Below are 23181 nucleotides of genomic sequence, written 5' to 3'. Positions count from 1 at the left end.
GTTAGAACAGCTGTTTAAAACTGTAAAACTTACAAGTATATAGATTTAAATTAACCTGTAAAGTAAATGTAGCATAAAAATAAATGCAACTGAAGAAAAAAAGTATATTTGGTAAAAGTTCCATAACACTTGTGATAAATCAGAAGTTGATTAAGTAAAAATACAGTTTTATATATATATTTTTGTACCGTGTTTGAAGGTGGTAATAAGTTAAGAAAAAATGTAATATCAAAAGTATAACAAATTTAAATCTAAACACAAAACTTGATTAACAGCTATAAAAGGTAACTTTTTTACATTTACTTTTCTTACTTTACACTGAAAAAAAATGTTTTGTTCAATTTACTCAATTTTTTTATGACAAGTGGTTGCACGAAATAAATTTGTTTGAATCCAGAAATATTTTTTAAGTACACTGAATTTAATTTAAGCGAGTAAAACCAACATATATTTTTAAGCTACTTTAACTTAACTGTTGTGGATACGTCTTAGTCAAATATTATTAGTAAGTCCAACTAAGGTCGTGTTAAATGTACCAGAATAATTTGTTTCCTTTACACTTATGTCCCAAACTTATATTCAAATCAATCAAATTGTTAATTTCTCTCTATTTCAATTAAGTTAAGTTTACTTAAAAAATATTGCTTACCCTGATTTGTAGTTTTTAAAAACATCAATAATGAAAACTACAACATTCTTTCACATCATTTATTAATGCAAAATTTGTTGCAAACAGAATAAGAATCCACATCTCTAAGGGAAATTGCTGCAATTTGTATAATACAAATTACAAAACTTTTGCCTATGAACTAGTAGCTTTAAAAAGCTGTATTCAAACAAAACAGAAACAACAGACAAGAGAAATGTTAACCAATGTTTCTCTTCCTCTAAAAAAGAAAAAAAACAAACTCCTTACATAAAAGAATAAAACACTACCAGCAGTATAATGTATCACAATTAGAAACTGATGCATCCACAAACTAACCAGTTTCAGACTTGCTGTTCTGCGATCCATATTTAGAAATTGCATTTTAATAAGGTAATTAGACTTAAAATTAAACTTGTGTTTTCCTTACTGCTTATTGACCACTGTCTTTCCATTCTAGTCCTTCCTTGAAGATTCTGAATGTTTTACATATTTTCTGACCTAACATACTCGCTTCAAAACAATTAATAGTCTTTAAAGTGTTACCAGTGTGCTGCAGTGTGGTAATCATGAATGGTTTTTTTTGTTTTTTTTATCCGGTTGAGTTAACACTGATTATACGCAGGGCAGCAGCTATAACTGAATAATTACAAAGTTGCTCTTCAAGCTACTCAAATGTACCACACGTGAAACATTCATTATTGAAAGTTAAAATGTTCAATCGAAACATAACACAGAACAAATGATGGTTGTACAAGAGTTTCACTCCTATTCACAAGAGCACCAGTCATTGGTAATTTACATAACAGCATTCTCTTGATGTGTTATTTTAGAAATCTTCCTATCCAGTAGCAATTTTGTTCTTCAGCCCAAAGACTTTGGGGGAGAGCTTTTCACCATCGAATCCCATCAACACTTTCTAAATGAATTCATAATAGTCCTTCAATTCCTTGGGGAAGGCTAGGTTTAGTGCATAGATTACTCCAAGCATCAATGCACAAGCTTGGGCCAGAGATCCAATGTTGTCCATGACTATCTCCCCTTCAACAAATATTCCAATGTCATCATAATGTCCATTTTGTCCATCCTCCTTGTTGATGACATAAATGCCCATGGTGTGCTTCTTCAGGTCTCTCTGGATATCATCTCCTTCAATGTCCTAAACATTTAATAAAAAGGTAAAAGAAAAAACAATTAACTCTACAATTAAATTCCAATCTAGTCGTTTGTGTGTGTGTGTGTGTGTGTGTGTGTGTGTGTGTGTGTGTGTGTGTAATACACACACACACAGATATCTATCTAAAAAGTGTGTGTATAGATGACTTGCTTACAATGACTTAAATGACTTACAAAGAACTCCCGAATAAGGCTTCCGTCCTCTTCACCAAGGTAGAGGCAAAGTGCCCTGAGAACTGCTTCCCTTTTCACTTTAACATCACTTTCAGCCTGTTTAAAGAGAGTTGCTGATTAAACCAATTTGGAAAAAAGAACAATGTCTGACATTCGCAATAAGTAAATTTTATCATATGTCAGTTCAAACATAGTAAATAAAATTTATATATGAAATTTCAAAATTTAGATTGCTTGGCTGGTCACCTAAAACGGCTTATTGGACTCACCAGTGACCTGAAGGTCATCTCCAGTTGAAGTGTTGTAATACACTGGAATTCAGCATTTACCTGTATCTCTCACACACACACACACACACACACACACACACACACACACACACACACACACACACACACACACAGAGAAAAAAAGAAGACTGGTGCTTAATCATTGGTATGATTATTTTGTTATTTCTTCATTAAATGCTACAATGCAATTGCCATCACTTCATAAAGCATGATTATCATATGGGTTAGTATACAGTGCATGAAGGATGTTACTACTGTTAATCAAAGAAGAAATGAATGGCATCAGTCCATTTAACGGGTTTAAAGGGTTTTAAAAAGCAGATATTTGTCTGTTTCAGGTGGTTGGCAACACATTTTCCTGTGCTCTTTGTCCACTGGTGGGAGTGTCTCACCTGTGAGGTCAGCGGGGCAGAACTCTGCCATCAGCAACAGAGAGCAGAGAAAATTTAGATGTGCAACTAAAAACATGCTTGCCATGTAAGCCCCAAACATCTCTGAAATTGCTCTGCAAACTTCAGAGTACTTATACTTCAGGAGTCCTGTGGGTACCGTAAAGACTCATGTATGCAAACAAACCACATTTTTTTTTGCAATCTGATCCTTTTTCTCTTGGCTGTTTCCTTCAGGGATCACCACAGTGATCCACCTCCATCTAACCCTATGCTCTGCATCCTCTTAACTCACAAGAACTAAATTCCTGTTTTTCATTTCACTTTCGCAAGTTTTTTTTTCTTTTGTCCTGGATAAAAGAAATTGAATCATATATATTAATTGATATTAATTAATATCAATATTAATAATCACAAGAACCCTTAAGATGAGATAGATAAACTTGTCCCTGCAATACTGTGACAAATACTGTTGTGATAAATATGTAAGGAATTTGCATGTACTTACCAAAATAACACCATCTTCTTGAATAAACAGTAACACATAAGGGGAAGAAAATCTGCCAGAAAAGGAAGACAAATAAAAAAAATAAACTTTAGAAAGACAAACAATTACCGTTTCCAAGCCATTAGTGCATTACTTCATGATACTCCCTTGTAACAAAACAAATCTTACTTGTGCCTCTGTGCAAACTACAGATGGCACGATACCACTTTTTTATGTCCGATACCGATATCATAAATTTGATTATCTGCCGATGCCGATATGAATCCGATATAGTGTATTTTATAATAAATAAAACTGTTTTTATAAATATTTTGCTGCATTTTGTATAAGTTCATACTCAGTTTTAAAAACAAAACATTAAAGCTATTCTGTTATACCTGTATGCAAAAAATACACTGCACCCAAAATATTTTATACTTCAACAATACTGATCAACCTAAAAAACTTACACCATCCTCCTTATTCAGGTATTCTAAACAGTACATAGAAATATTAAACTAACTAATAGGACTGCCAACTCCCAGCAAAAATATTAGGAAACCACCCCGCACCCTTCGCCTGATAATGCTTAATTGACGTAATCTACTTTAATGCACAGAAATCAATTATTTTTCTATAATAATTTGATTCAACATTTTTCTTCAATACAGTTGCAGACAGCGCAGACAGCGTACCTTCCCAAAGGAAAAAGTGCTATATGTACTACTATTACTAGGGCATATATTAGACTTAATATTTACTACATACAATAATGGATCTCTATACATTTAACCAGATCACCGCTTTGGTAGTAAGATTTAGAATAATTATTTATTAAAAGCTAGACATTTTAAATGAGAATAAGAAAGAAATTATGTCTTTGTGTCTCCCTTTCCCTGTTAATGCCCTACCTGGCCCCCTGGCAAAACTTTGCTAGATCCGCCCCTGCACAGTTACCAGATGTCAGCTACATAGAAAAGGATCCTGGTGTTATTTGTCTCTCATAAACAGTTCATAACTTCCCTTCAACTCATTCATGTGACCTAAAATGTAAACCTGTTTCTTCATTACCTGTTCAGCTCTAATGATTCAGTAAAAACTTCTCCTGGTTTCACCTTCATGTTTCCTTCTCACCACATATCCAAACTATCATGACCAGCAGCTATTACGGCTGTGGCTCCAGAAAACATAAGCGGATACTAGAAGTAATATTAAAAAAATTCTAGCAACAGCTTATCAAGCTTAAACGTGCTGCTGTTGTTTATCTGCCGTTTTCCTCTTTCTAGCGCAAACTGGGTGACTAACAAATGAGAGAGACTAGCGACAGAAAAGCCGATCACCTGATAATCGATCAGTTTCATGATTGAAGTAGCAACAGGAGAGGGAGGGGGGAGAATGAGGGAAGAAGTTTTAGCTGTTCAGCATGAAGACACCGAATAACTCCAGCTTTGTGTCTTTTTTCATTCTAGCTGAAGTATAAAACAAATCGCTTCCTTTCCCCCTCAATACAAAACTCCGACAGCCAGTCCAGCTATGGCTCCATACATCGGTTGTTAAGCTCAACATGAAAATACTATGCAAACATAAAGAGATGAACTTACACACTTGCTTTACTTCTCTGTGTTAGTTTTCTCTGAGATTAAATGCAGCGGTTTGGAAGCACGTAGCGAGGCTTTAAATGCTAAACCAGACCGCTGACAGGTCTTGCACTCAACAGCTCTATCAAGTGAAGCAACTTCTTTTCTGAGTTAATTTCAGTCCTGACAAACCTCACTCTCAGTGCCTTTTGATCTCACATTTTTGGCAACCACTGAGTTATTCTCCTCCACAGTTTACAACCATTATTTTTTTCTGCACAAAAGACGTTGTGCAACGCCAATACTACTTATTTCCTACTGCACCCCTGACTGTGCAGGTGCGTTCAGAAGCCCCCCTCCCCCGCCCGACTATTCCTTAATGCCAATGTTGTGGCGGGAGGGACGATTTCTCAACTTAAAACTGCAGGCGACTGTACAGTGAACTTTACAGCTAACTACAGAGAAATTGCCTCGTTCCATAATTTGTTAGTACAAAGTGTGCTACAAGAACTAAGCTAAAAACATATGACATTTTAACGCATCAATACAATTACTCTTTTAATAGAGCAGTAGCTAATAGAGCACATAGCTAGCTTAAGTCAAATTCATGACAAAGTTCAGAGGTGTACAACTACTTAGACTTCTTTCTCCATGTGCACACGTCTTAAAGAGTCAACATGCTTTGACTGAGGTAAAAAAATAAAACAAAAACGACCGTAAAAGGTTTACTTACCGAAGCTAGACCACCTTTATATGAAGTTGTGCGATTAACTTGAGCCCGCTTGCAGCACACAAAGAGTCCGCTTCTTCAGTCCGCGTGCAAAATGGTGGCCTGTCCTAACGCATGCGCAAAATGGCCCAGCAGGAGGCTATGAAAAACATACTTAAGCATTTTGAGCTACATTTAATTAACTAAAATTAATTGGATTAAAACGCAGGGAATGTATTCTGGAGTTACTCGAATTATATATGTAGACAGGAATTACTCATTTGAATTGAAAAGATATACCAAAATATAATATGCTATATTTAAAAGGAGACAATATCACTTCTTTCAGTGTACTTTTAAAAATCTTAAACTTTTAATTTTATGTGATAAGTTATAAAAATTGTGCCTGAATGCAGAACTATAAAACATAAAATTAAAAAAATAACATTGTATTAATGTGAAAGGTAATATTACATCATCAAATCTGTAATAAAGTAAACAGTAAAACTGTTATTCCATCTCTTTTTGGCATACTATAATTACTGGGACATTATACGCTATATTTAACATTCAGATGAATTTTAAAACCTGAGTTTTTAAAATGTGTCAAATTCCACTTCAAACTGTCCGACAAGCCCACCGTCACAATGCTTGATGAACTGGAATTCAGGAAATACGTGAGTTCATAGCACTGCAAGGAATATGATCTGACATCTTTCTCTGATGGCTTCAATGACAGCGATTACTTCCTTTATGAACTCGTACATTTTCTAATGCCTTGAATGTGAAAGAGAGCTACAAATTAGAGCTGTTAAACGAGTCGAGTGGCATAAAGGGCGCAGTATTTCTCTGTAAAAAATGCTAAAACTATGAGCCACTGCCTTAGCACAGTCAGCTTTAAGTACCTGGGAATACATTACTCATCCTGATTGGTGAAACGCAGTAAAGGTGTGTCACCCACCATAATTTGTAAGGCTGAAATTAGTCACTCTCTTTTTTTTGCGCCATAAAACATTGTTCAATTGCAAAAGTGGAAAGTTTCCTGTTTCCTCTGAGAGGCTTACATCGGCTTTAACCAGCACAGGCTTGTTTAATAAAGAGCTGCAACATCATTTTAGTGTGACTTTTATTAAAGACACAGCACAGATGATAGAAAACCCAAAACATTCCAAGTAGATAAATGGTCTCGTTTCGGATATGCAGACATTTGAGGGGTTTGGGTTTTTAATAAAGGCGGACTTTTCATTTCATTTGACAGTTGAAATAAGTGGTAATCTGTGTCCTTGCAGACGACATCATTTTCTGTTTTCTGAATTGGTACATTTAAACGTTACATTTGCCAAAGTCAGCATCGTTCCCTTTCCAAGCACGTCACAGTTCCCTCCCTTCATATAAGCCATGTGAGGTTCATTTTGTCAGACAACAGTTTTCACATTATGACTAGCAACATATATAGTATTTACATTAGCTCAATGTTGCCTGACTTTCTGCACCTTCACAGGTTTTTTTCAGTGTCTTCAAATGGACTTGTTTTAGAAGTCTAAGGATACAAACCCTTGTTAGTCAAAAAGCACCTTGTCACACGTCTATTACAATTCTTCCACAGCAAGACACAAGTGTGAATTTCTGTTATTTAAAATGTAAAAATAGTAGTAATACTGATAATGCTACAGTAAATCATCTATTAATAGTTTTATGAATATCAAAAATTAAACATTTTCTGCAATAAAAAACAAACAGTATAGCTCAAGATATGGGAACTTAGCACACTTAATATGATGAGGCATTGTCAGTTGATATTTTATAAGAAATAAGTGTTGTGCGAGAAGCTGATCATTGTGGTGCCTTTCATTGTTCAAGAACAACAATGTCAGCCACTCCATGCACTTGTGAGAGCTGTTCACAGTCGAGGGACGCCACCAGCTTCCTGGGTCCAGGTTGGGAGGGGATGAAGTGCTCTGTCAGCGTCACTTTGGAGTGGGCGCCGACGTCACTGAGAGGGGCAGGATGAAATGAAACGTTAGTCTCGACACAAAAATGTTAGTGGAAGAGAAAGGGAGGCAAAAAAGAGAAAGACTTGTTCTTACCCCACGACCACCTCATGGCCCTCCTGAAGGCCCAGGCCCTCCACTCTGAACACCACTCCCTTCAGTGTAGATGGCAGGGGGTTGGTGAAAGTAATCTTGGCAGCCATCTCTTTACCAACAACGGCGTCTCCAATAGGCTGCCAGAGAAAGAGTTAAATTAGTCAAGAGGGATACCTTTAATAGAAATAAATGTTATGCATGTTGTGTTAAAATAATGCTCACTGTATGAATAAGGGGGGAAAAATGAAATCTTACTGTGATGGTGATGTCAGGTGTGCGAAGCCTGAAAGTTGTCTGGTTAGCTAACACTTGCTTCGTTTCAGTGACTCTTCCACACAGGGTTAGCATGAAGGCTGCTTGATCCACCAGCTGGCTCTGGTATTGTTGGTAGGTCAGGACCCAGTCAATGGTTTTCTCTATGTGATGGGAAAAAAAGCAAATTTTGTTGTTGTTGTTTTCAATTTAAATGAATGCTTAGACATTTTGGAACAGCAGCTAGCTGCTAGTTAGCTTGGCTCAAGTAACTTCCCACAGGACGAGCTAGCCTAGCCTAAGCACAATGTAAAGGTTTCAGAAAATAAGTTTGATTTTCCACTTCAGGTTTCAGTTTGATTAAAAATGATCCTGTCCCCAATTTTCTTCATGACTGTGCATTTCCAAAACTCTTGTTACCTTATCTTTTTTCACATCTAAACAAAGAGCTGCAGTTATGAGTAATAAAATGACTGTTGCTTGATTTAGTATCACACAGTTTTATCTTCTTAGCCTTTATTTACTTTAACACTTTTTAGATTAAAATATTTGTTTAACAAACTAATTTAATTAAACATGACATAAAATGTTAGTATTTCACATCTTCTACCTTTCATTTATGAATAAAGTTTTCCAGACCTTTAGTAACTTGTTTTTTTTTGTGATGCGAGAGCAGCAAGAGCTAAAAGATGGAAGTTTTGTCCTATTATTTTAAAGCCTTGAGTTTAGCATTTTAGCTTTCACCCTTGGGTTTGTTTGAAACCAGTCTTGATAAGCAAGAGAAAATCCAAACAAAAGGTAGCAATTGTTAATCACAGAGGTGAGGCTCTCCTAATCGCGCCAAAACGTATCATCTTTTTTACTCTAACTGGGCCTAGATGTTGCTAATTTCACATCAAATTGTACTGAAGAGGTTTTGACAATAACGACTAAGACCAAAACCCTACATAGATAGTGCAGCTTCATAATTGAGCTCGAAATCCAACCTTCATTAGGCGAAAGCTCCACAGGCATCTGCTCCTTCTTGATGGTTCCCTTCAGCACTCCAGTGTAGTACATGACAGCCACCTGGCTGTGGATTGTTGCCTGGCGGGGCTGTGAGCTTAGATTCTTCACCAGAATTTTCAACTGGGCATCAGCACCCACCCTGGGTCCCTCGCCATCCACCTTTACCTCCACTGACACATCTTCTGCCACTGGTGTGGAATAGACATCTGGCTTGCTGCCATAGCGACTTGCAGTCTCTACTGCAATGCGTTCTTCTTCTGAATCTAGTAGAGGGAGGAGAATGTAAGTGCACCTCATTCTGTCAGAGGTTTCAGGATTTACTGACATATGCAAGAGATATGGTGCAAAGTCTTTCCAATGAAAACAAACAGAGAGCTATATTTAAAGAATTGTGGAGAGCAGGTGAACAGTTGATGAGGGTTGAATAAGTTCAACAAAATGATCTATAGAGAATGACAGGACTAAATCACTGCTTATTAAGATATTTCCAGGTGGTGCAGAAATGATTCTGTCTGTTTCTGGAACATCAGTCTAAGGTAGACTTACAATTAGACAAGTAAAAAATAGCTGCCAGTACCTTCTTCATGTTTGTACAAGGATGTGATATCTGCCCGCTTATCAGAGCCCACCGCTTTGGTGCTGATGCAGTGGCCGACAGCTTTCTTTTCACTGTAGATCTGTTTAAATGTGCCGTCCAGGTTTCTCTGCCAGTAAATTTTGTCACTGTTGACCTGCCAGAAAAATACCAATAAACACAATAAGCTCAAACAGAACAGGTTACCCTTTTTACATATGATTACGTGATTCATCTTTTGCTGACGGTTCAAGCTGCAAAGACCACTTCTGAAATTCTTACATATCTATATCTAGTACATGCAAAACAACAAAGAGTTCAAGAACACGCACTCACCTCAGCAAAGACAAACGGCGTGTCATGTTTAAGGTAGACATGGCCAGAGCGGATGGCGTTCACAGAAGCAGGGCCACAGCGGAAGGTGCCCTGGCTAGTTTCCTGGGGAGTGGCGTCTACGGCCTGCCAGCCTCCATTACCTGGAGGTAAGTCTGGTCTGGCCATCCAGCAGTCATTCCATACGTGGAAATTCCTACAGTTAGACAGAGTTTAGGTATTTTGAATTTAAGTAAATTAAACTGTTCCTTTTAGGTTAATATAATAATACAATTAGCATGTAGTTAGCTTAGCTTAGCATAAAGCAGTTAGCTTGTTTATATGCCACAATTTTACACTTTAATTTTTTGTATAAAATGCAAAGTGTTCATTAGAGACTTTTGGTGGCATTTGTAGATATATTTTACTGACTTTAAACATAGCTGGCAATTTTTGTAGAAGTGAAACACATCTTAACAATTTAATAGGAATTAAGGATATGGGTTTAGTTTTTGTTACATTAGCTACATTCACAACATGTGCCCTGTTCCACAGTTATAGTGAACGGGTGTTCAGGCAGTTATAGGGATATGGAAAATGCAGACAGAATGTCTAAGGGCTCTTGTAGGATACCAGTAATACAGCATAAAAGAACACATAGATACAAGACAAGCCTATGCACTTTTAAAAGAAATTTCAACTTGGGGATTTTCAAGAACATTTTAGAACATTTCTTTAGCATAGGTTTAGATGATTTTCATGGCAGGATGCCATTCTACGTAAAGCTCTATATCTTACCAAACAGAGTCTCTATTGAGATAGTCAATTGGCTCCAAATTCTCATTAAGGTATACATCTGTAGTAAGGGATACGTCGGTATCATGTGCTGACTGGAAGTTGGTCACACTGCGGGAAGGAATGCCAAGGCAGCGCAGCACTAAAACCAAAGACACAGATATAAATAGATCAATTAAAATTTATTTCTGCAAGGCCATTTGATACTTGAGTTAGATTTTCAGATGGTAATACTTTAGGCAGCAAGGAATTTCATCATTCTGGTTGAATGAAAGCAACACATGTGGCTCTATCTGTGACAAATATAGATGGTATGTTAAGAATGCCAATGCAAGGTATTTGGAGTGCATAAAAGCTATGACTTGCTGTCAGGGGCAATATTATGTGCTAGGGTCAGCTAGCTATCATGCAAGCTTCCCTGGATGCACACACAGTGAATATGAAGTGCTCTATGACAGAGTTACTGTGAGAGCTAATGCAAAGACACAGACTGACAAAAAGCCATGATTATAATAAATTTGTGGATTTGTAATTAAATTGACATCCACACCAAGACCCACTCTTGGGTATTCTTTGCAGCTTTTTTACACACACAAGCCGAACATACAGTACAATCCATTCGCATGCCTTCTAAGGCTTGCGACTGCCTACTAAAGTTTAAGGTTTCACCACAGACACACTCTTAACTTTCTCTCAGCCATCCAGCACCCTTCCTTTTTAATGTTTTTTTCCTCATAATCACCTGTTGTAGTGATCCCAGAGAAGACCCAGCACTGTCCATATGACACAGGCGTTCCATTGGTCGAGTGGTATTTCCTCAGGATCTCCACGCTGCTGCTCCACGCCGTAGGTGAGACTCCATCAGAGTAATCACCTGACCAGTTTCCAACTAGAACACCGTAATCATCCTGAGCATTTATCTAAAAAGGACACAGTGACACGGTCATTGCATTTCCTGTATTTTTTTCCTACTTTTTCTAGAAAAAACATCTTTCTTTTGTATATTAGCTCACCATGGCAGATATGACCCTGACCACGTTGACCGGATCCCCTCGACCAGATGGCGGCATTTCACTCTTCTCCATGATAAACAGACATGCTTCCAGGATTCCCTCATGAAACTACAATGAAGAAAAAAATTCACTATGAAACCAAAGTTTGGGGAATTGTCCTGTGAACACTGAATACTGTAAAAAAAATGAAAACATTTTGTTTTTAAACAGAAATTACCAGCTACTGAAAAACACAATGAAAATATAGGTACTGGGAACAGTTTAAAATAATTCCATCTTCAGCAGGAACAAACAGGGTAAGTGCCACAGGGTCATAATCGTGTAATGATAGCTTAGAAACCAAGCTTGCTCTTCATAGCTTGTACCTGTCCGAAATTCCAAGTGCGAGCACCGATTTGTTTCTCCGTTCCGTAGTAAATCCTCCCAGTGTCATTCAGCACATACTCCTTCCTCTCCTCCTCGTTATCCAGGAACACGCTGTCCTCTAGAAACACAGGAATTTGCTCTTATTTAGCTTCATGTCACTGAAAATGTAATCCTCCAAGAACAGGCTTTCAATAATGCATGCACAGTTAAGTACATTTATGTGGTTATCCCTGACGTTCAGTCTAATTAAACCAGGGAATACAAGGAAACCCTTTTTTTAAGTAGATGTTTTAAATTTCTTTTAATGAACGGAAACATTCGAGCTCCCCCCCTGTTTGTGAAAATGACCTAAAATCCCTGCTTTATTCACCTCCTTTGTGACTGAACAACTCAAGAATGTGTTTTTTTCTTACTTATCATGTGAAAAAAGTTCCCAAGGCCAGGAAATGGTTAAGAAACACAATGACTGCATAGATCTTGCAGTGAGGCCCACACTCACTTATGGGAAAAAGTCTGGTTTTGGTGACCTCAGCACTCCAGACTTGGGCGTGTGCCCCTCACCCGAATCTATGTGTTTCTTTTTCCATCCCTTTTTATCTGTTACTGTCACCACCTTGAAAATGCCCATGGGTGGGGACGAGGAACGGGACAAAGAGAAAGAAAGGAAAAGCAGTAAAAGTAACAGACTGTTTGAGATGGACATAAGAAAATGCAAGTGGAAGGAAGAGATTTAACAAAGTACGGGGGGCATAGGAGAGGAAGAGGGGAAGTTATGCTTGGGTGGGAAAAGAAGAGGAGGAGGAGGAGAGAGAGAGTGAAGCATAACATATTGTCTCGAGATTTTAAGGGATGAAGCTGATAGTATCTGGCAGCTGTGATAATTGTGGTTTTCATATCTTGCTAAAAAATTCCTGGAATGTGGGAAGAAATAGATTCATAGAGGAAGATGTTAGGGAGGAGGTCCAAGAGTCAGAGTGAAGGTCAGGTCAGCAGATAGCAAGAAAGGTACAAAACAGGGAGGGAGAGGCATAAAAACGGGAAGGAAATACACACGGAGGCAGTAAAAGCAAGGGAGAGGACAGGTTGTCACCAGCTGTAAGGATTTCTGCGAGCTCGCCCCATGGCGCTTCATACAGTAATTGTAGGATTTTGACTTTTATGAGTGTGAGGGAGAGATTGGTCTAGGGAAGAGGAGATTGAAAGAGGGAAAAGGAGATTGGGCATGCCGCCAAAAGCAGCAACCCCATAATGAAAGACACACAGGCTTTTTATCACAACCAGGTCCACTGTTTTTTCTTTTCTTTTCTCTTTTATTTTGCTGCATTGCAAATGTGCTTTTTTCTGTCGAATATCAAAGAAAAAAAATAGAAGTTTGGGTCTAAGATAGCAGTTCTGAGAATGTACAACAAGACACTCTACGGTTGAATTTCTTAGTGGAGCTTTGAATAGGGTTAAGATTAGCAGATAGAAGCAAGGGCCAGGCTTCACATAACTTATATCAAGGTAAAAAAGCTAAATTAGACATTTGGTCCCTCTTGCTGGCCACTGGCAAGAAGACGATAATAATTCAATTCAATTGTAGTTATATAGTGCTAAATTGGAACAAAAGTCACCTCAATGTGTTTTATATTGTAAGGTAAAGACCATACAATAATAATATATGAGCAAGCACTTTGGCAACAGTGGGAAGGAAAAACTCTCTTTTAACAGGAAGAAACCTCCTGCAGAACCGGGCACAGGGAGGGGCAGCCATCTGTCCTGACTGGTTTGGGGCGAGGGGAGGGAGACATGACTCTGATTATGGGATTTCTAACTGAGGGTTTAATTTGGAAGACATGAAAACTCAGTAACCATGCTGCTTTCACCAGCCCAGAGAAGCTTTACCCACCATGCCTGACAAGTTAGCACAAGTGCTGACCCCTGTCTTTCTAAGAATCACACACTCGCAATGCTGTCTGAAGCTCAGCATGTCCATCATGCTGAGCTTCTGTGCCATTGTGAGCTTTCTGTAGAGGCATTTTTTTCCTTTTTTCTCTTTGAAAGAGGAAAAGCCCCTCTAGCTGTTGAACCCTTCAAAGAAAAATGTTTTCTGCAGGAGTGAAAGACTACATTGTAAGTCTAACCCTCTAGGAAACTGCATGTGCAACAAACATTGAAAAACTATGAAAGAAAGTTTTTAAAAAAAGTCAATAACAGACAATTTTTTATTTCAATGAGTGCCCAATAAGTGGCTGAAGAATGTCTTATTGTACCAAGAATTCATATCAAACCAGTTCTACTGAAAAAAGCACAGTACACAAGATTGAATATCACATGAATAAAGCCACATAAAGAGAATTTGAAATATGCACAAAAAATACTCCTTCAAATAAATGGTAATGTATTATCCAAATTAGGAAATAACATAAAATCATTAGGTGACAGTTTCATCTGTCATGAATCGCCGTGCGGCAGGCAGGAGTAGGACCCAAAATGCAGGACTCACAGGCACGAGGGAATAAACTCAAAAGGCAGCTTTATTGCTGAAGAGGCAGAACATAGGAAATACAAAACTAAACTGGGAAAACTACAAACTAAGAATTCACAGAGAGACACAGGGAGATCCACACACGGCATGAGGGACGACGTCACACTGAACAGAGGGAGACGCAGACAGAAATACACAGAGGGTTAACGAGGGAAGTGGGAACACACGGGGAACACAGGTGACACTGATAATCATAACGAGACAGGGCGGGGTGAACTGAACACTGACGGGAGAGGTGAAACAGGAAGTACAGGAGGAGAGAGAGCACGAGTAGAACACCAACGTAACAGGCAGGGGAGACATGGAATAAACACGAAAGGGGACGAGGGCTCATAGATACACAGAGGGGCACACAGGGGGTAAAAGCCATGAAGGGAAAACACTTAGGGAACAACACAACAGGGCAACTCAGAAAACATGGTCTAAATAAGGAACAAAATACAAACATACAAGGAAACTAAGAACACTGGGCCAACATGGCCCAGGACCATGACATCATCCCCTAAAAGCATTACAACTATCTGCTGTTATATTTAGACTGAACCTCACTAGTCCAGATTATTTGATGCTGGCCAAAGTTATGACACAGATAACTGGTGTGGTAATCCTCCAGGTGGTGTGGTCCTTCATCGTTATTTGTCATCCATCCATCCATCCATCTGTTCATCCATCCATCCACTCACCCATCCATCCATCCATCCATCCACCCACCCACCAATGTCACTGGGGCAGCAGTCTCAAGAGAGATGCCCAGACCTCCCTCTCTGCCTCTGCCAGCTCTTGTGGAGGGGGCTTTCCAAGCCAGTCGACACACTTAATGTCTCCAGTGTTTCCCAGGACACCAGGGACAGACGGCCAACTTCTGGAGCTTTATTAGTAACCGAAGCACCTAAAAGGGTTTTTCTTTTCTTTCAGCCATCTCCATTACTTATAGTCCACCCTGGCTTCATTTCCATTGTAGTCTGTGCTACGTGCAGCATTTTTTCAGCTTTTTCTGAATGTATTTTTCTCTGCTGTGCCTCTGTTCTGTAGAAATGTTCCCAATTTCCTTGTTTGTTTTCTTAAGTCATGGTGCTTTCAGCTCTTTGAACAGCAGGCATTTAGGCATACACAATTAGCAATCATATCTGCATATCGAATGACCCCGCTAAAGGTCTCCCTCATCTTACACCCAAACGGTTTTGATCTCCAATGCAGGTGAAAGTCGTGCTCTCACTTGTGGCTAAACCAAATACGGCAGAAGTTTTGGTCCAAGCCGGGGGAGTTGCATAACAGACCACAGTCACATAGACACACATAGTCACGCTGTTGCTATTCATGGGCAACAACACACTCGTGGACTGACTTGGCCTCTATCACCCAAGTGTAATATTATACCAGAGCTGCTCTAGGAGATTAAATGGCTATACAGGCATCCATTTTATCTGAGTATTCGCAGTTAGACAGATGGAATCTGCTGCTCCCAGAAAAATATTGACTTTTTCAGATACTCAATTCTACCTAAAGCCTAACATAAATCCAGATAGTAAGTAATTCATTTCTGGAATGGTATGTAAGGTCACACGTCTTCTCTTTTTTTATTTTTCCAATCATCTGTGAGTCGTCTTCTTTCCTTCCTGTCTTCCACATTCCCTGGCTTCAATCCACCCACACCCACCCCCGCCTTCCCTGTTCCCATTGGTGCCAGCTTACCTTCACACCAAGGGTTGAAGAGCATGACAATGTTCTTGCTGGAGGTGTAAGTAGTTGTGGCGTCGCCTTTGAGCGAAGAAGTTGTCACAGTGAGCTCGTAAAGGCCGATCACAGCGTTGGCTGGAGAGTTGATGGACAGCTTGATCTTATTGCCGTTCTGCTCTACAATTTTGGCCTCCCAGCGTTCATCTTCCAGGTGCTTCACCAGCGGAATGATGACATGGGTCCCTTTGGATACCAAGGGCAGGGAACCTACACCAAACAGATACATAACCATATTATTCCCTTTTTTTAAAAAATTTATTTGTATATTTCTACTCAAACTACTAATAGTCAAAGCACTTGTTTAATAATTGAAATCCTTCTAAATATTGCAGAGATATTAACTAAGGTTGAAGATGATGAAGATGTTACAGCGAGTCAGAGAATCCAGGCTTAGTGTTGTGCTTGTTAGCATGAACAGGTAAAAATGGAGGCTGAAGCCGGACTGTTCATCACTGATCTATCACATGCTGAAGTTCGGGCTGCTGGGCTGGGGTTAGCATTCACTCTTTATCATCACCCTAGGTTCTTGGCTTGTGTTAGCATGCTATCTGTGCAGATGCTTGCAAAGAGCTGAAGTTGCATTATAGTATTACGTAGTTATTTCCGTTCTGGACGCAGTATGCACTTTACCATCATGCTCCTGTCAGTTTATGCAATAAAGATAAAAGTAACGTCCATAGCTCCACCATTTTCCTCCTCTTGACAAGAACTGAAATCAGCTCAATGTAGCATGTTTTTTCTTTTTTTTTCTGTCTGGGTTGTGCAAATAACGAAAAAGCTTTGTAATGCAAGTGACAATAAACTTGTAATTACTGGATTGTGTAAATGTAATACGATAGAGCAACATGTTACTTTGGAAAGCGTTACATTCAACACTGATTGCGATGACAAAGGATTTCAAAAATAGTTGTAAACAACTGCAACTTCTTTGCTAAAATGCTGCCACCTTGTGGCAGAGGTTCTTTTCAAATACACTTTATGAAGAGTTATGAAGAGTTTTTACAAAAAGTACATTTAAATTCATATTCATGGCATTCAATGTTTTAAAGACAGTCAGAGAATTTGTCTTTTAAATGTAAAACTTGAGTCAGGACACAGTCAGGTGTATTTGAGTGTACTGTGTGTGTATGAGTGCATGCACATAACCTTGTCAAGGATGTGGTAAAATATCTTTGCTTTATGTTTTTGAATGAAAATTTAACCTGCACAGCTCCAAAAAGTGTTTTCCTGTTTTCGCTTATTTGTAATTATAAGCTAACCTTGAAGATTTTGATCAAATAAGGCAGCAGCAACAACAGCAAAGAGACCTCCTTACAAAATCTGGTTGCAAACCTTTTCACATCACAGTAATTTTATGTTATTTCCAGTGTATGGCAACCATTCCAAACTGTAAACCACATGTGTATGATAGTCTTTGGCCCAGCTATGTGTGGGTTCCAAGAGTAAACACTAGCGTGGGCCTGGAAAGCCTCCAAAACTCCAGGATGTGCACATCTCCACAGAAAGCGTGCACATTTGTGTGAGTGATTATTTAGCTTTAATGTTCCTTTAAATGTGTTTTTCTCATGGACTAGCAAATCCATTAGTTAGATTAAAACCCTCTGGATGTTCTCCTCCGAGCTGCTTGCTTTGTGCAACCCTGCTGGACGACCATTCGTCCAAACAGAAATACGGAGTTTACCAAGAAACCATTGTTCTCCATTTGACCGCATCCAGGACACCCCTCCCTTCCTCTCTCACCTCTGAATACTTTTTTTTAGCATACTTTTTTTTAAAGCATGAAAATGATGAAAAACAGTGTCTCTTTTCTGCTCAAAACAACAGCTTTGAAAGCTTTACTGATAAAAATCACTGCTTTTGGAGCAACACTTCGAGCCTGTTCCCTGCCCACTGATGGCAGCCAGTCTGCTGAATGTGGAGAGCTCAGACACTTTGTTTCTTTTTTCCTCCCCTCTCCCCATGAAGCTATCACAGCAGAAGGAGCAAATCACTTCTGGGTGGTGATGTATTGCCAGAGTGTGTAGCGTGAGGTCTGTAAATACCAGAGGGAGGTGTCCAGTGTACCGAGGCCTGGAAACTGTTAAGACTGCGGGCTGCTGGGTGGAATCCAGAACTTGTTGTGCAGCCATGAGCTGCTGCTGAAATCAAATGTGCTAGCTATGCACAACATTTGGACCGTATTTCCCATGATTTGAGCAGTCGCTGGTTTCTTTCTTGTGTTTGCAAATGAAGCTAATTTTGGTTAAAAGGCAATCCAACAATTTTAAACGCAAAAAAACGTTTACAAATAGTTAGTGGCACTTTTCCTATGAAAAATCGAAAGCAGCGTTTTATTGAATGACTTACCTTCCAGTAACATCAGCGTTAAATGTTATCTCCCACATGCAATGTTTCCCACATACACTTAATTACAATGTGCATCTGTTACTTTTAAAACTGTCTTTTAAATGGCTAAAAAAAACTATTGATCATACTCATTGTTACAATTTTTAATTTATTTTTCTTCATATTTTGGTTTTAAAAAGATGGACACTGTCCAGCCACTGGCTTCATACCTGTTTTCAGCTCCAGGTACAGCTTGTCAGTGTCAGTACTGAAGGGCCTGTTGAGCTCAACCTCTATCTGGAAGGTCTGGCCTCTGCGAAGGATCAGCTCATCCCCGTGATACAGGTCAGTGTGATGCTCCTGTCTGTTCTGACCTGCCTTGGAACTCAATAGGTCCACCGAACACACTGACAGCTTCCCTTCTAACAGGAGAGGAGTGAATATCAGATTTGATGCCAAAGACAATGTCATGTTTTCACACAGTTTAAAATAAGTGTCGTTACCATCTGTTTCCTTTGCCTCTCCGTTCTCGGGCTTCGGCTTGGGGGGATCTACGATGGCGGCAGGGGTTGGGAGTTTGGTGAATTCCACCTTATCTGTGACATCATATGAGGTGGCGTTTGGGTGCTTACAGCAGCACGGGCACATCTTTCTGAGCCACCATAGACAGCCCCCCTCCTCCCGCTTCTTCTCACCCTCATTCTGGATGGTCAGCTCCACCCTTGTGGGTGGGGCTGCTCCGGGGAATCGCCCAATCTCTGATGTAGTTCTTACTGTTAACCGCTCACCTGGCATTCTGGAAAACACATGAAAAAATGTTAACTGTAATTCTAAAGAGAAGAATTTTGAGTACCGATTATATGCACTATTCTCTGGTCTTTTAATTCACTAAAATTCAATTTTCATTCAGTTTTTTTTTTTTTATCGGCCAGTTCCCAACATATATATAGTAAAGTAAAGACCCCACAATAATAGAAAGAAATGAGATTAATTAAGTACACATACAGTTAATATTTTATGCCAATTAACTGCTCACAAGTAATGAGAGGCCACAGGCAGTCCAATTTATTTCATATCTTTGTAATAAAAACAATGCGATGGACTAAATGAACAGTTTCCTTGTTTCTTAGTTTCATTAATTACTACATTCCTGACATGGACTCTACTCAGCTGCAAGTCCTTCCCGAACAATTTCGGGGAATTTCGCCATTCTTCCTTCTTAGGTGCTCTGCGTGAGCAAACATAACTGCTTCGAGCAGCTGGATTCAATCTGCTGCGCCTCAGCTGCTGGAGAGCAGTGTAGCTGCTGTGCTCGTGATGTCTTTTTGCGTGCACATTGACTGCAAGCGCAAGTGGACAGGGTCGTGCACCTTACGAGCATTTATCATACTGTCACATCCCCACCCTCATACACTGCACTAATAATCACAGCGGAATGAGATCGTTAGTCTCTTTGAGGATTGGCCTGACCTTCCTCGCTCGTTCTTGTGTTTACTAGAATGCAAATCTGAGGGAGGAGACGGTTTTCCCTCAGTCCTTCTTTTGGTTTTACCATCTGCATCTTCTCTCTATCAAAACAAAATCACAAGCTGTGTGTGACATGCAACTTTGCAAATGTGAAAGCTATTTTGTTTTTCAAAAACAAACCATCAGTGAAGTTTTGTTAGCACATGTAAACTGTAATGAGCTGCAGTGATGCACATTGTTGGGAGAAAACAGTGTTGTTAATGAAACGTTAATAGCAGACACGTGGTTTATAGAGCAATACAATTTAAATAGCCATGAACATATATGTACGTGCATGTGTGTGCTTGTTACCAGTTCTTACTGGTGAATGGACTGGTTCTTATATAGCTCTTTTCTACTCTACTTGAGCATGTGGCTTTCACCCATTCATTTATTAATTCATCAAAAGCCCGTTATTTCTACGTCTGAGTGCTTTTTGATCTAACATTAGCATACACAGTCAGAAATGTGGTTGTTCAGTATGTTGCCCAGGGATACTTTAGCATACCGACCTGTGCAACCAGGGACTGAACCGCTAATCTTCCGGTTACTAGATGATCGGCTCTACCTTCTGATTCACAACCACCTAAACATGAGCTGCCGTCAGCAGAACATGAGCATCTTTACTTCTAGGCAATGTTGATACTTTTGAACTTAAGCATGAACTGTACTGTAGTTAACTAATAATATGCTCCTTAGCTTTGGGGGTAACCCTAAGTTTCCCTATAAACAAGATACAAGGTAACATTTAGGGCTTACTTTGGAGATCATTTCTAGTTATAGTGAGTGAGCTGTGATTGGACAGTTACCACACATTCAATCATTTCTGTACATAACTTCAGCATACCAGTTTACAGGTACAGGTTTGACCGGCGAAGTAAAAAAGCATTACAGGAATGTTTAGATGATAACGCAGACAGATGGGAGCTGCTGATCCAGTGTGGCTGAGCTGATTTTCAAGGGTAACTATTTGCATGTCACGACACAGGGTGGAAAGGGCAGAGGTCAAAGGGCAGACAACAGCTGAGGAAGAGGGAGGGGCGCCTCATAGCCTCAAAGCTTTTAAAATCAATGCATGTGTGCACCATCTGTGTGTCGGTCACGTTTTGTATTTTTTAACTCTGTGGCTTCCTGAGTTCATCTGAATCCTGACGGAAAATGATAAAGCTGTATGTTTTTCACACAGTGACCTCACCCAAAGCTCAAGTCGATACTGTTAGGCTCACTGAATCTAAAAAAAAAGGAAGCGAGGCAGAAAAACAAACACCCTCCATATGAGCTATTACAGGATCTTTTGAAACATAACTAAGTAAACAAGCAACTTACAAGTGTTTTTTGTCCTTTTTAAAATGAAGCCTTATCTTCCTCTTGCACCAAGGTGGTCTAAAATTGGCCAATTAGAGACATCCACTGAACCCCCTAGAACCATGAAAAGTCATTTCACAAGCCTAATTTTTTGGCAGCCTTTCTCTTCCCTTGCTCACACTCTAATGCACAAACTTAAAATGATCTATACTGTAATACAGCCATCAGCCAAGCTTGAAATGAAGTATTCTTCATCTCGTCCTCCCTTTGCTACTCTCACTACCACTCATATCACTTTCTTCCATTGTACTTTGCTCTGTATCTCCGCAGTCCTGCACTTTTCTTCCAGTTTTTGTTAGCATGGCTGGTATGCCTACTAGGTTCTGATATGCCCCCTACAAATTTAACTTTATCTTTTCTACAGTAAAACCAGCTTAAACTGGCTTGTTTGTCCAGTGAGTTTGGTCCCATGTAAAACTGACTGATTATTAAACTGTCGCAACAAATCCCTGGAGTTCCAGTGTAATTTTTTGTAAGTACATAGAGATATTGCTTAAATCCTATACACTACACATCGTCTAGGTCATTGAGAAAAGAAAGGGATGAGCTGCAGCAGCTGGCTGCCAACCAAAAAAGCTGAAGCCATGAAAATACCTGAACTAATTGACTGTGTTTGTTTGATTTTAAATGAACGTAGAAAACGTTTAAACAACAAAAAACGTCTTAGAGTTTGGAAGGTGGGGTCACCAGACATGTTCTTTCTACTGGACACAAATTAGATGAGGTGGCTAATTGTAATGATGAACATAGCCCTCAAATTCGAGCTTTCCTAACTTGTTTTTCCCCGTGGAGAAAGATCCAGTAAGAGTTTAACTGTAACAAAACCAAGAAAGAATGCGCACAACTTTACGCCTGTGCCTGACTTCAACATCTGTCTTAAGAAAACAAAATGCGAGTGGTTGAAAAACTTACTTTCTCTGTATGGATTCTTCTTTGGATCAACGATGAGACCTGGATGTCGTCGTGAGTAGCTATCTCTCAGCCTGTGAGAACTTTTGGAAACTTTTCGTCTTAATGCGCTCCGTTCGTGGATCAGAATTTTAAGGGTGTCCTGGAATGTCCTGCGCGGTACTTAAAGCTGACACACACACCTCTGTTTCACACCGCTTAGCACCACCGCCCCGCCCTTGTTTGAAGTTTCCCACTCCCAACAGAAGCTGCAGCTGACGTTTGTGCACGATGCGTCAGAGAGCGTAGAGTGGGACAAGGCGGAGGACCCAAAGTTTCGTTGTGCAACACTTAGCAAAACTTTATCGATGGAGGGAAGGTGACAGACAGTGAAGAGGAGAGATAAGGACGGCATGCCTGAAGAACTATTTTTTGTGTTTGCTTTATACGGCGCATACAATAGGACCAAAAATAACAAAAATCTCATGGATGTTTTCAGTTATGAACTCAGGAGTTCAAGAAAGTGCTGATTTAGCCAAACTTCCCTTTTTTCTCTTCTCCTTTTCTTGATTGCTGTACAGGAAAACCTCAAAGTCAAACCCATTCTGACCTCTGACCGCGCAAAGTTTGAACTTCATAATAACCAAGGCATAAGTTCATCCCGGGATAATTGAACACCTATTCGAGGTTTTATGACTCATAGGCCAATTCAAGCAAGCAGAGTGAATAACTGAAGTTGCATCAGCAGCTTTGTGGCTTGGCAGAATAGAATTATGAAGTCATACCAGATCGTGGTGATGATGACACAGACAGCCCGATAAATATCAAAACCTGCCCTCCTGTACCAATCAGCATTAGATGGTTGCTTAATCAGCTACATCTAGAGGAGAGAAATGCTCTCACAGGCTACAGTAAGGCATTACAAATTACTATTACTTAGAATTAGGGCTGCCATAAGCAAGCAAAATATTTAGGTGA

General features: G+C 39.4%; 2 protein-coding genes across 4 annotated transcripts; both read right to left on the bottom strand.

The window, feature by feature from the left end:
• Positions 1–694: 694 nt before the first annotated feature.
• On the bottom strand, positions 695–5548 carry LOC145421777 (uncharacterized). 2 transcript variants are annotated; one of them, XM_080292546.1, is made up of 5 exons: positions 5473–5548; positions 3184–3235; positions 2266–2325; positions 1997–2092; positions 695–1805 (listed from the first exon to the last, which is right to left on the bottom strand). In XM_080292546.1, the coding sequence occupies exons 3-5, from the start codon at positions 2281–2283 to the stop codon at positions 1566–1568; spliced, it is 354 nt and encodes a 117-aa protein (XP_080148672.1). In that variant the 5' UTR covers positions 2284–2325; positions 3184–3235; positions 5473–5548; the 3' UTR covers positions 695–1565. The 2 variants fall into 2 exon arrangements, with proteins under 2 accessions (XP_080148672.1, XP_080148671.1); XM_080292545.1 differs by lacking the exons at positions 3184–3235; positions 5473–5548 and having other exon boundaries at positions 2266–2406.
• Positions 5549–6557: 1009 nt separating this feature from the next.
• Positions 6558–22448, bottom strand: tgm1l1 (transglutaminase 1 like 1). Of its 2 annotated transcripts, XM_080292543.1 has the most exons (15): positions 22228–22341; positions 19915–20012; positions 18948–19240; positions 18675–18866; positions 16075–16326; positions 11855–11973; positions 11490–11597; positions 11219–11396; positions 10480–10618; positions 9706–9898; positions 9373–9526; positions 8774–9058; positions 7791–7951; positions 7536–7672; positions 6558–7441 (listed from the first exon to the last, which is right to left on the bottom strand). In XM_080292543.1, exons 3-15 carry the CDS (start codon positions 19237–19239, stop codon positions 7297–7299), a joined length of 2355 nt encoding a protein of 784 aa, XP_080148669.1. In that variant the 5' UTR covers position 19240; positions 19915–20012; positions 22228–22341; the 3' UTR covers positions 6558–7296. The 2 variants fall into 2 exon arrangements, with proteins under 2 accessions (XP_080148669.1, XP_026005801.1); XM_026150016.2 differs by lacking the exon at positions 19915–20012 and having other exon boundaries at positions 22228–22448.
• Positions 22449–23181: the final 733 nt, after the last annotated feature.

The sequence above is a fragment of the Astatotilapia calliptera genome, chromosome 18 (genome assembly GCF_964374335.1).
Source record: "Astatotilapia calliptera chromosome 18, fAstCal68.1, whole genome shotgun sequence".
Taxonomy (NCBI): Eukaryota; Metazoa; Chordata; class Actinopteri; order Cichliformes; family Cichlidae; genus Astatotilapia; species Astatotilapia calliptera.
This window is presented reverse-complemented; position numbering and strand designations above follow the sequence as displayed.

What these genes read in the sequence shown, in the direction of transcription:
- LOC145421777 (XM_080292546.1), bottom strand. An exon ending in GCCTTATTCGGGAGTTCTTT is followed by an intron (nt 1,806 to 1,996) that starts GTAAGTCATTTA and finishes TTAAATGTTTAG; the next exon opens with GACATTGAAGGAGATGATAT.
- tgm1l1 (XM_026150016.2), bottom strand. Translation starts at nt 19,239, where the DNA reads ATGCCAGGTGAGCGGTTAACAGTAAGAACTACATCAGAGATTGGGCGA. An exon ending in CTTCAACCCTTGGTGTGAAG is followed by an intron (nt 11,974 to 16,074) that starts GTAAGCTGGCAC and finishes CTGTGTTTCTAG; the next exon opens with AGGACAGCGTGTTCCTGGAT. An exon ending in GGAGCTTTCGCCTAATGAAG is followed by an intron (nt 7,952 to 8,773) that starts GTTGGATTTCGA and finishes CCCATCACATAG; the next exon opens with AGAAAACCATTGACTGGGTC.